At 45.6% G+C, this 13,282-nt stretch overlaps 1 protein-coding gene across 3 annotated transcripts in view; it reads right to left on the bottom strand.

Annotated features, from left to right (window-relative positions):
• Positions 1–4,367: 4,367 nt before the first annotated feature.
• Positions 4,368–13,282, bottom strand: part of NGF (nerve growth factor) — a 28,053-nt gene continuing 19,138 nt past the window's right edge. The window contains exons 2-3 of one of the 3 annotated variants that reach the window (XM_071450067.1): positions 8,974–9,101; positions 4,368–5,225 (exon numbers count right to left, since the gene is read on the bottom strand). In XM_071450067.1, the coding sequence (XP_071306168.1) occupies positions 4,498–5,214 (717 nt within the window). In that variant the 5' untranslated portion in view covers positions 5,215–5,225; positions 8,974–9,101 and the 3' untranslated portion in view covers positions 4,368–4,497. The remainder of the gene's footprint in view (positions 5,226–8,973; positions 9,102–13,282) is intronic. The other 2 variants (XR_011682850.1, XM_071450066.1) reach the window with 2 other exon arrangements.

Below are 13,282 nucleotides of genomic sequence, written 5' to 3'. Positions count from 1 at the left end.
GGAAAACCTCCAAAAGCTATGAATTTCTGATTCCCTGGGGAGTATTTGAAATCTGGAAGGACAAGAAGGAGAACTCAAAGAGCACTGAGGAAGTGCTGAATAGATTGTTGAAGTAAAGACAATTATTGTAGAACAGTTATCACTGTGAGGATAAGGACTAAATATTTTATCTGGTAATTTGAGGCCAAGGCCTGGGTTCTGCTGTAAAATTGGGCATACAGGAAAGATTTAATCATCTGATCTTCTTTACCACCAACCAAACCAAAGAACATCCATTTTTCTAACACGATATTGGTCCTGCCAAGATTCCCTTCTGCTGTCTAAAACCAATGGATGATGTCTCCATCCATTAGAAACTGGATAATTCTGTCTTGTATTTTCTTAGTTTCAGCCCTGTGCCAGGTGTTCTGCTGGAGTGTTTTCTCTATGTATTAAACTGCTGCTCAGTGGTAATTCCATATTTTGTTCTGCTTTGGGCTACATTTAGGGTTCCTTAGGTTTTGTTGATTCCTTTTCACTTCCAAAAGCAGGGTGATACTGAAGTGTCAATGTACAATCCTTGATGGTTTTACTGACCAAGGGGTTCAGGATTGAATGTCAGGCCCAATGATTTATATCAGGCTGGAGATGCCACATCAGAACATTCGTAGGCACAGAGACACTGACTTCTCCAGAGCACAGAATTCCTCAGGAAAACACTGAGAAAAGTGAAAACACACACACAGTGATTCCAACCCCTGCAAGGAAATTCCCCAGTGGTTGTAATTGCTCTCCTGAGGTGTAGCTTGCTAAGGAAGAGCTGGCAAGGGTGTGGCTGCTGCTTAATTACATGTTTGAACAAGGGATTAGAGAGTGGAGCAGCAGTGTCATGTAAGGGGTGAAAGCAAACCAGGAGAAGGCAGGACTGTTATGTAAACCATCTCTTCTCTGTCAGTGTCAACATTTCCTGTCTGTATTGCACTGAAGTCAAAATAATCACCCAGGCCCGATGAAGTGCAGCCTGGGTGCTGGTGTAGGAGTTGGAATGGGCTTTTTGGCATTCCAGGCTTTCTGGCATTTCTTGGCATCCCCTCAGCAGCAGGAGTGACTGAGTAACCTGTGGGGTTTTAGATGGGTTGGTGCCACCTCCCACACCCCTCTCAAAAAAAGCCCCACCAAGCTAATTACAGCAGTGATTAGAGGATGAGTCCCATGCTGGCTGATGGAAACTGATTATGATCCATCTCTCTAGAGATTGATCTGTTTCCCTCCAGGCAAAATTTAACCTTCACTCCTTAGTCAGACCCACTGAGCAGGAGTGAAATTGTGGGTGTCAGCCATGTGGCATTTGGCTAAAGGTGAAACCAGATTGATCTGATTTGCTTTTTAAATGTAAGGATCTTGCTTTTCTGTCCTCAGATTCTAAAGAGAATTCAGATTCTTGAATTAGCAATGATGTAATTTTCCCAATCAAACTGCTTCATAGCAGTCCCTCTAGTTGATCTCCTTTTGGATGAAGTAGCTTTATTTTTTCTTAGCCATAAATGTTTTCAGTCCTTATATTTAGAAGTAGGGCTTTAAGAAGAAATGAAGATGCTCCATCTTTAGGGAAGCAGTTGGTTATCATGCTTATATATATATATATATATATATATATATATATATATAAAATTAAAACTGGTAGACTTCTTTTCTTAAACAGTGGGAAGAGAATTCAGCACTCAGTGAGTAGCACTTGTTCCAAAAGCTGAGGGCACCAGAGGAACTCCTGGGAAATGCAGAGAGCTGTGAGTGAGCACTTAGTGTTGAACAAACGTGGTCTGTGGAGATCCTTCCTCACAGGTTTTTCAGTTACTGTCACCTTACACAAAAAGCTGAGCAGGGCATCAGCTCCATTCTCCATGCTGAGCTGCAGTCTTGACTCATCATACAGATTCTAATGCAGCTTTTACAAGTGAAAGTAAATTATCTGAGTCTGGATGGTCCTGTCAGCCCTTGGATACAGCAGAAACAAAGCAGATGAGCTGATTTGGGTGCTTGGCAGCTTTTATTTCAGCAGTGTGAGTTGAGCTGTGGTGTCACCTGGCCCTTCTGTCCCTCACCCCTTCTCCTGCAGTTGTGGGTTAGGTTTGATCACCTGAGATCTCACTCAGAACCCAGCAATTTCTTGCTGAGCAGTTAAATCCTGCAGTTGTTTTCTTCTCTCCCTAAAGTGACATCAACAGATTTCCCTCTCTGCTCTGCTATGTAGCCTCTTGGTGTGAACTCTAATTAGGGATGGTGGCTCCCAAGATTTATTTCATTATCATGGAATCCTAGAATGGTTTGGACTGAAAGGAATCTTTTGGATCATTTTCTTCCAACCCCTGCCATGGCAGGGACACCTACCACTGTCCCAGGTTGCTCCAAGCCCTGTCCAACCTGGCCTTGGACGTTTCCAGGGATCCAGGGGCAGCCACAGCTTCTCTGTGCCAGGGCCTCAGCACCCTCACAGGGAGGAAATTCTCCCCAAAATCCCATCTAAATCTACCCTCCTTCAGTTTAAAGCCACCCTCACTATCACCAATGTCCTTCTCAAAAGTCCCTTTCCAGCTGTCCTGAGGAAGAAAGGCATCACTTTCAGGGCTTTTGAAGAAATGCCAGGTCTTACACATGTTTGGAATTACCAAAGGCATTCAGAAGACACTTTCAATTGCAGTTCTCTTATGTCAGTGGTAAAATAATCTCAGTCTCCATAAACCTAGGAGTTCTGAATGAGCAGCAGCTCCATTCTTCTCTAGTTCCATTGTGTCAGTTCTAGAAAACAGTTCTACAGCAATTTGTTACCTTGGCTTTAAGGGCACTGAGGAGCACAGCCTGCTCCAGTTCCATGCTTTCCTCTGCCTCAGAACACTGTGTGTCACTGATGTCCCTCCATCCCTCCTGTGGTGGTGACAGGGTTCTGCTGCTGTGTCAGGGCACCTGAGACCTCTGTGATTTCCTTGCCTTCCCCTGCTCCAGAACAAGTTGTTATTTGGAGGATCAGGACAGCCAGGAGCCTGCCTCCTCCTCAGCATTTCAGATAAGTGATTATTCACAAAAATATTGCAAATATGTTGTTCTGGAGAGAGCCATACTTTCTCACTGGGACATTGCTGCCCCACACTATAAAAACTTATTGGAGAGGAGTGAAAAATGGCAGAGCAGAGATGGTCAGGGGTGGTGTCTGTGCCCTCCACGTCACACAGAGTGGCACTGTCCCACCAGGAAGCACCTCTTGCTTGGCCTGGGTTAATTGCACTGGCACTGTTTTACCCCAGCACGTTTTCTCTGGAGATTTTGCTGCCCTGCTGTGCTGCTTACGTGGAGGAAGCAAAGGTCAGCTCTGCTTTTTGCATTAAAGCAAGAACCGTGCAGGAGGGGAGCCGAGCGTGGCTGTGCCCTCTAGGATTTGGAAGGGACCACGTTGAAAAACCTTGATGGTATTTGTTTTGAAACAGTTTCTGCAATGGAGAACAGCTGCTCTTCCAAGGGAAACAAGGAGAGGATCTGCAGCTTTTGGAGAGCGCAGTGAAACGCCCAGCACAGGCCTGGGGCTCCGCTGGGTATTTCTGGAGGTCGATGTCCCCGACATGCAGAAATCTTGAGCACAGGGTTATTTTGGGTCCTTGCTAAAACACAGCCTCAGTGATTTTTTTGTTATTTATTTTTGGATTTTAGTCTGTCATGCATGAAAAGACTTGCTCTTATGGCAGGTCCCATTACCAGAACGCTGGCTTGAGAAAATTATCAAATTTGAATTATAAGGCACTTGAACTTTTTTAATTTATGTAAGTATATTGACATTTGAAATCCCATCATTCTGATATAGTTCTGAAGTAATGAGCTGTAAAATACCATTTTAACACAAAAATACATACTTTGAGATTCTATTCTTGTGCAGACAAATGTTCCAAAATAATTCAGAATGGATTATTTTTGCAATGAAAGTAACAGTGGGCAATTTTAAAATATGCACTAATGTTCTTACTTATAAAGAACTTATAAATTCTTACTTATAAATTGATCTGGCAACAATGAAGAATTAGCGTTTCTAACAGGACTTTACTAAGATGATTAATTATATATGATTAATACCTTTATGAATAATTAGTAACACTGGAAGCAAGTTTTGAAAGTTCTGTTTTGGTCTCTTGGTATTTGGACAAAAAATTTCAATTGAAAATAAGCCTACAATAAACTGGCACGGAAATTTTCTAGTAGAGGAGAGCAATACCTGTGAAAACTGTGTGGAAAATGTTTTCTTTTTGCTGAAAGCTCATTCAACACCCCAGAGTTGTAGAGGTGAATGACACTAAAACAAACACTCATTTTAAAGAGCTCTGCCAGTAAATAACTTACAAAACACCAGAGGTTTCCAAAAGAGTTTAATAAATAATGAGGTTCTTTCTGTACTGTATAAACTATAAATATACCATGCAGTCCTTTATAACTTAAAATAATTTACAGGCTGAGGTAGGGGGGTCGGAGGGCGCGGGCTCAGGGCCTGGCCGCCTTCCTGCTGAGCACGCAGACGCAGGCGGTGTCGATGCGGATGAACCTCCAGGCCGCCTGCTTGCCCTCCATGGTCAGGGCCTTGACGAAGGTGTGGGTGGTGGTGCAGTATGAGTTCCAGTGCTTGGCGTCGATGCCGCGGCACCCGCCCGACACCGGCTTGGGGTCCCTGCACTTGGTCTCGAAAAAATACTGCTTAAAGACGTTGTTGTTGATGTTGACCTCGCCCAGCACCGTCACCTCCTTGCCCTTGATGTCGGTGGCCGTGGTTTTGTCCCCGACCCACATGCTGACGCTGTCGCACACCGAGAACTCCCCGCGGTGCAGCACGGGGTGCGTGCTCCTCCTGCTCCTGGCAGTCCTGTTGAGAGCCCCCACGCCGCTGAGAAATCCCAAATTCCGGCCCTGCCCGGCCACCGGCGGGGGCTCCGTGCTGAACAGCACCCGGGGAGAGCGGAAACGCCGCTTCCGAAAGATTTTGGGGTCCACGGTGATGTTTAGAGCTTCTCTCCTGCCGGGGCTCCACGTGGCGTGGCCGTGGGACGTGTGCGGAGCCTCCTGGGCAATGCGGTGTCGGTCGCTCCGGGTGCTGAGCAGGGAATGTTCTGCAGGAAACTCCAGTGGGGCATTGTCCTCTGACTTGGGAGCTGCCTGTGTGCCGATCAAAAAAGCTACAGTCAGAGTGTAGAACAGCATGGGCATTACGTTATGACCTAGAACGAGACAGAAAGGCACTGTTACTGCAGTCAGAGTGTAGAACAGCATGGGTGTTACATTCTAACCTAGAACAGGAGAGAAAGGCACTGTTACTGCAGTCAGAGTGTAGAACATCATGGGTGTTACATTCTAACCTAGAACAAGAGAGAAAGGCACTGTTACTGCAGTCAGAGTGTAGAACACCATGGGCATTACATTGTGACCTAGAACAAGGGAGAAGAGCACAGTTACTGCAGAGTGTAGAACAGCATGGGCATTACATTCTGATCTAGAATGAGACAGAAGGGCACTGTTACTGCACTCAGAACAGCACAGGGATTACATTCTGACCTAGAACAAGAGAGGAGAGCACTGTTATTGCAGTCAGGGTGTAGAACAGCATGGGCATTATGTTATGACCTAGAACAAGACAGAAAGGCACAGTTACTGCAGAGTGTAGAACAGCATGGGCATTACATTCTGATCTAGAATGAGACAGAAAGGCACTGTTACTGCAGTCAGAGTGTAGAACAGCATGGGCATTACCTTCTGACTAGAATGAGAGAAAAGGGCACTGTTACTGTGAGGCAAGAGGGCACAAACTGCTGCTGTTCTGGCCATAAATTTATCAGATACCCGGGATCATACGGATTTCATCAGGTACTCATGTGAGTGCCAGATGTTGTTCTTCCGGAAGAGCTCATTCAGACAGCATCAGTGTTCTTAATAAAGCGAGAACATTAGAAAATAATAGCTAGATTATTATTAATTCCTCTGGTATTTGTCGTTAGAGCACTGTTTATGAAGCACTTGTTTGGTGTTATTAATGTGGAGACCATATGGTGACAGCATGTTCCCAGGAGTCAGATCTCTAGTGAGTTTTGCAGCAACCTTTTTGGCCAGGGCCGGTCTCTTGGCTGCACAGGAGTGAAAGCAGAAGCAGTCCCTTGGCTAGAGCAGCTGTCCATTCCCTAGATTTGTCTGAGAGGTGTCCTTGGGGCTATGGTGGGGGCCACCAAGCCCGTACCTCGTGCCATTATCACACCCTCAGCAGCCACCCTCACCTGCCACATGGCCAGGCCTCGCTGCAGGCTGGCTCAGCAGCCTCCAGCAGCTGCCAGCTCTCCCAGCTGCCCTTCCAGGACACACCACATCACTGAGTTAGGGCAGATAAAGCCCAGGCTCCTTCCTTGAAGAGCTCAGGTATCTGTGTCACAAGGGCAGGTGGGATTTTTCCACATTCAAGGGCAAATATAGGAGCACTGTGGATACCAAACTACCTCAGCTTGGATACAGCACAGCTACAGCAATTGTGGCCAAAGTACTGGAAATTCTGGACAGGGAAACACCTGGGTTTTTTTTCAGAATGCCACGAGCAAGAACTCCCCAAAAGTCTCTGCAGAGCAGATACAGTGCCAGTGCTGGTCCTTCTTCAATCCAGAGGACAGGCACATCTGTTTGAGTGTGGAAAAATGCAAGCCAAATGTCTAAACCTTTGCTAAGACCCATTTCATGCAGGAAGAGCAGCAGCAGCAATACCTCGTTGGGCAACTACCATGTGCTGACTAATTCAGCCACATGTTGGGAATGAGAGACATTCAAAAATGCTCTGGAATTGCAGTGAAGGGCAGACATTGTATTTCCTCTGTAAAGACTTAATAAGCAGAGACAGGGTATAAACAGAAAAGCCCAAGTGAGGCTCCTCCCCGTCTCTTTGCCTTGTTTTCCTGACATGTCTCAGCTGGCCCCGAGCTCTGCCGTGGCTGGCCAGCAGGCAGGGAGCCCCAAAGCCACTGGACAAACAGGGTTTTGTACCAGAGGAATCAGGCTCTGCAGTTCCACTGTGATTTCCCAGAATTTCTCTGTGTTTTTGCTGGGTGTGGGTCAATTATGGTTGCAGTTCCCCCTCTCTGTGGAGCTTTGTCAGATTAGAATCCCAAGCAGCACTAAAGGACTCCACCAGGGTGCTATGCCAGAGCATAATCCTGTGGAAAATGCAGAACAACCCTAAGATGTCCCACAGGATCTGGTGTGTCTTATCTCAGACAGGAGCAGAAATGACATAAACAGCAAGGTTTGTGCAGGGCTGAGCAAACATTCAGGGAACCAGCAGGAGACACCAAGTGAAGCAGTGACTGAGGAGGGAGGAGAAGCAGAGCCCTGGAGGGGAGGAAGGAAGAGAAAGGCCAAAAGCCTTTGTGTGAGCACTTGTCTGTGCAACTGCTGGGCTGGAGGCACTGGGGACAAAATGATGACGAGGAGAGTCAAATGTTTGTCACAGAGCAAATCCTCACTGTTCCAAAGGCACTTTAATTTGTTTAAAGCAAGGCTGAGGGTTGCTGCTTTCCCACGTGCTGCTCGTGCTGGAGCACTCGTCATCCTCTGTATAAGGAAACAGAGCTGGGTGTAGCTCAGAGCTTGGCTGTGCACCCTCCAGAGAGTAACCCCTTGTTCCACAACCAAACTAAAGTCAGATGGTTCATTACATCTCTCAAGAGTCAAGCTTTCCCGACAGAAATGTTAATGGAAAAGGTTTGCAGAATAAAATCCAGGCACAATTTAGCCATGCCAATAGCAGCCTCAATGTATTGTGTTTATGCATAAAGCCCTTTTTTATTATTTCCTTCTATAGGAAAGAGATGCTGCAATGTCAGCAAAGAGCTGGTTCTGGTTTTGTGCTATACAAGATTTGCTGCTCTAAAATGCAGCTACATTTACCTCCCTTCCCTGGGTTTCTTGTGTGGCCTGTGCTGAGATTTTTGATTTAAGGCCATTAACACAAAAGCAGAAAGACCTTGCCTGCCTTTTTTCTTTAATTGCCTTGTATTTCCTCTCCTTGTGCTAAATCATTCTGTGGAGTGTGGCCCAAACAGACAGAATGTATCTGGGATATGTGGTAACTTTTCTGAAAATTCAAAATAGAATTTCTTTATCAATTAATGAGTTAGTGGAGAATAGAAAGTGACACATTAAAAAAGTGAACTCAACTTGATGACAACCCAGGCAAGAGAAGTTAACATGAAAGAATAGGTGTGCCTTGGGCTGTGAGGGTTGTGAACTCTTTTGCTGGCACACAGAGGTATTTCACAGGCTATTTTTGGGAGTTTGGGGTGTCCCTGCCCATGGCAGGGGGTTGGAACAGGATGAACTTTAAGGTCCCTTCCAACCCAAACCATTTTGGGATTCTATGATTGTGTCTCCAAACTTTGTCCCATGATTAATTATTAGAGTCTCTGATGGTGCTTTCTGGAGATGCTCCCAGTGGATGCCTCATGCAGCCACCTGGACTTGCAGGGGACGTGCAGCTGCCAGTTCCAGTGCTGGGGGTCCGTGGGTGTGTGATGGGAACCCTGGGCACAAAGGTGTGGAGGGATAGAGTGTAAGAAGATAAAGATAGTGTAGAAGGTAATCTCACACCTAAGGAGTTGCAGCTGTACTAATCAGCAAAGATTAGGAACAGGCCTGCCCTTGACAGGCCACAGCTGTGTCCAGTAAGAAGATGAGTGCTACAAAAGAGTTGGAGTTTGTTGGTTGTGCTGTGGAGAAGGAGTCAGTGCTGCATGGAGCTGCCAGTGAGAAATCACTGAGAAGGTATGGGAGCTTTGCAATAAGATGACAACACAAAGGTTATCACAGGCATTGTAATGTCAAAATTACACCACTTGTACTGACCCCACTTCTGTGCTTGGCCAGTGTCATGAACCCTTCCTCTGTTACCCTGGCCCTGGGTGACCCCAGGCTGCTGGGGCAGTGAGTGTGGCTTACCTGTGAGTGGACTGCACGAAGAACTGCTCCCCCAGCAAGGTCCTTATTTCATCCAGAGCTGAGAAGGGCTGGGCTGCACCTTGCCATGGGGCCCTGCTGCTCCTGCCAGCTGTGTGTGCTGTGGGTCACTAGGGCAGAAGGGTTTGTGTCAGTAATCAGCCACAAATCAGAGTTCTCAGTGCCATCCCCCCCTGGCTTTCTGAGCTGTGCCTTTTCCCTGTCACAGCATCAAGGGAAACTTGTTCCTCTTGTCCAAAGCAGTTCCAGACTTTGCAGAGCAGCACATTTGTAAGACAGGGCTGCCTTTACTCAGCACCTTTACCAGACTGTCATTATTGATCCACTGCTTCCCACTCCTCTCAGACACCTTCCAGGCTCAGCAAACCAGGAGTGGGCAGCAATAGCTGATGGCTCTGCACAGCAGCCAGGCACCAACCAGGGCTCATAGCCCCAACATCTACTCTGGGAAGCAAATCTGGTTACAATTAAATTCAGGAGCAGAATCACAGATTGCCATTTATTGGCAGACAATTATCTGATTGTGGCTGATGTTTGAGAGGAATTGAAGATACAAAACTCACAGGCACATAAAAGCAAATCCTTAGGTGTTTGTTGTGTTGCTGCTGTAAGGGCAGCAATGACTCCAGTCTTAATCACTACATTGGGAATGGTCATACAGACCCCAGCTAAAGGAAAACCATTCTTTTCTTCACCAATTAAATCCAGCACACTGACACCTTCTCAGCAAAACACATTTTCTGGTTGTAAATTCATGCCACTGAAAGGGATAGAAATAGTATTTTATTAATCTTATTATTCAATAGCTCATCTACTCCATTTCATGAGGGAGGTAGGGGTTGAATAAGGTAAATAGAGGTTGTATAAGGTACTCCTGCACTGAAAAAATCCTGCTGCATCAGACTGAAGTGCATTTGCTAAGGGGAACAAGCTGCTAATGCAAAAATATGAATTGGACTCACTTTCCACCTGCACAGTCTGTCAGTGGGAGCACTGGCTGCCAGCAAAGGCAGCCACTGGGTTTGGCTCTTACAACACCCAGGTACAAGTTCCTTGATGTTTAAAGCTCCAGCTGAAACCTTCCCAGGCTGTTTCCATCAGAGCAGGGCACAGGAGTCACCCTGGTACGTGCGCAGTGGTTTGGGCACCCTGCCTTGCTTGGGGCTGTGGCTCAGGCTGCCCCTGGCTGTTGCAGGGTTTGGGAGCTGAGCTGCTTCCACTCATATCAGTGTGTCAGAAAGGTCACACAGAGTTCCAGAATCCAGAGGTTCATGCTACAGATGGAGTATGCTGTGTTTTTGCAGGAATGTACGAGTGAAGTAATAACCCTTTCAGTGAACTCTGGAGAGTTGAGTACCAGTAATGATAGAGCTATAATGTGCTGGCCACTGCCAAAAATAATCCAACAACTTTTCCAACTGTTCTGCCACCCTAAGAAAACACTGTTTCAGTTCCAACTGGCTGCTTTTTAACCACAAAAGCATTTATTTTCAGCAGGACTTTTTTTAAAAGTTCTTTTACTGTCTTTTTCCCGGATTCCTGGCTGTGGTGGAATCCAGTAAATGATGCAGTGTTATTCAGCATCCATAGACTATTCCTCTGTTCTACCACTCCCAGACATTCATAAAATATCCTACTGAAGTGAGTCTTTTTTCAGGATGTACCTGTATACAGGATGGCAGACCTGGTGGGTAAAAAAACCTCACTTCAGTCTTGTTTCTTAGTCTCAGCACATGTAGAGTAGAATTAAAGACTCCCAGACCTGTTTGGGCACAGGGTGCCCAGAGCAGCTGTGGCTGTCCCTGGATCCCTGGAAGTGTTCCAGGCCAGCCTGGACAGGGCTTGGAGCAACCTGGGACAGTGGAAGGTGTCCCTGCCATGGCAGGGGTGGAATGAGATGAGCTTTAAGGTCCCTTCCAGCCCAAACCATTCTGGGATTCCAGGGTTCCATAATTCTGGAGAGTGGGGAAATGGATCACATCAAAAAGCAAATGGTTCTGTGTCTTGAAAAGCTCTTTGCTTGCAGGATTTCTAAGTGCAAAAAGTGCCAAACAAAATATGTTTAGGGATTCCCCTTTTGTTAAAGTTACCCACAGAATGTAAGGAGAAATGGACAAACAGGAAATGTTGCCTGGAGAGTTATTAGGAATGAGAATTTAATAAATTTACTAAATTAATTGCTTCCAATGAGAACAGCAGTCAGTGCAGCCTTCTCACTGCACTTGACCAGATGCCATTAAAGCAGCTCCTACACTGAGAAAAGATAAATTAATGCTTATTTATCTCAGTCAAGCACAGCAAGTAAATTATTTTCTAAATAAAAATAAACATAGTCAATAAACATAAGCATAGAATGTTGTAATCTAAGGCATTATACAATTTGGAATGTTGTTTTGTGTCGTTCTTGAAGTTGTTGGCATATTTTAGGGATGTGTAAAAAATAAACAGAGCTGCTTGGCTGTCAGTGCAGCAAGTGGGATCGTGGAGGTCACCAAAATAAGCAACAAGTAGTGAATTAATTTTCTCTCATTGCTTCTGGTAGTGAGAGAGAAATGAGGGAGGCAGCTGCTGCTGAAGCTGCTGGTAAAGAGAAAGTGCCTCTGGCACATCTCTAATGGAAACATTTTCACCAGTATATAAGTTACAGGAATAAAAATTTAGCAGTAGCAGCTCAAGGAAAAGATTTCTGAGCCTTGGGAGGCCTTGAAGGGAATCCTGAAGCCATTATGACTAAGAGCAGTGTCAGAGGCACAGCTTTGCCTTGATCTTAGCTGATGAGCAAGAAAATGGGAATCTCTAATGGACCCAACATTTCATTCCTCCATTATATCTGCAGTGACTCAGCCTGTAAATAAGAGGTTTATGAATGCTGGAGAGCCAGCTGGAAGCTACCTGTGTCTCATACACTTCCTTTTTTTTTTTTTTTTCTTTTTTTTTTCAAATGCCTCCAGCACTGAAATGTTCCTTTGAGGATTTCTAGGGAGAGCAGTAGACTGAGAAAAATTCTGCCCTGCAGGAGGGAGCATCATCATGTCACCGTGATCCTCCTCGTCATCAGGATGTGCACCCTGCATCTGCCTCCAGAGCTCTGACTCAGCCTGGGCCCAGGCAAAGATAATCACAGGGATGGTTCACAGCCCACTGAGCCTCTGGGAATTTGGGGTGCTCAAGGGGGAATTGCTCCATGAGTCTCAACCCATCCCTGGAGGTGCTCAAGGCCAGGCTGGACAGGCTTGGAGCAGCCTGGGATTGTGGAATATTCCTGCCCTTGGATCCTTGAGGTCTCTTCCAACCCAAACCATGCTGGGATTTTGTAGGGTGGGGATGCACCAAATCCAACACTTCTTAACACTTCTTAATGTTTATTCTATATTTATTGGGGTATAAGTAATGGAAGTGGCTTATTTGCAAGGGCCTAATTTCATCCCTTCTTTCATCCTGAACCAGTCCATCAATATTTCACCTGCTGGTTTCTCTGTAGAGAAGTCCAAATAGATGAAAAGTGTCTTTCCCATCACCTTCATTGACACCCCATTCCCTCAGAGCATTTGGTGCTGAGTGAGGCCATCTGCTGGGAGAGATCCAGCCTGGAGCCACAGCTGGAGGTTCCTGACAGGTCTGGTGACATGGGACAGGCACAGCTCACCTTTAGAAGCTTCACTTTAAAACTCCTGAGTGGTAAAACAAAATCAAAACTTCTAAGAATATAATAATTTGTTTTGCTTCTCAAGTTTGTTTTACAGTGTTTGGCATCATGATACTCTGGCCTGTAGAACTTGCTCTTGGGAATTCAGAGGCATCAACAGTCATGTAAAATGTGATTCCTTTGGGAAAAACCCCATGCTCTTAGGTCAGGGTGGCCATACCAGCAAAGGCTTGTGACAGGATGCAGCCCTTGCTGTGACAGAGTGGCTGTTAGTGAGTGTTAAACATGCACAGAGCCACCCTGACAGAGCAGAAAGCTTTATCCTGCCGCAGATAACAAAACCAAACTGACAGTTGTTAAATAAAAGATAAAGAAATTGTCTCTGTCAAGATAAAAATCTCTTTAAGTAAAGTGAAGGGAAACACATCACTTACAAAACTAGTGACAAACTGAAAATAAATGGCAGAAAACAGCTTTTGGAGGAGCATGTGAATCTGATTCTCCTGAAGTCAATAACCTCAATGACATAAAGCTGGTAAATTAAATGAGCTAGAAATAAAAATCCTGGCCAGGAGTAAGTTATAGGAGCATACCAGGGTTGTATATCATCCCTATATTATTATCCAGAAAGCAAATCCTAGAATC

Source organism: Agelaius tricolor, unplaced genomic scaffold (assembly GCF_023055355.1).
Source record: "Agelaius tricolor isolate 1412-34295 unplaced genomic scaffold, bAgeTri1.0.p SCAF_30, whole genome shotgun sequence".
Lineage (NCBI taxonomy): Eukaryota > Metazoa > Chordata > Aves > Passeriformes > Icteridae > Agelaius > Agelaius tricolor.
This window is presented reverse-complemented; position numbering and strand designations above follow the sequence as displayed.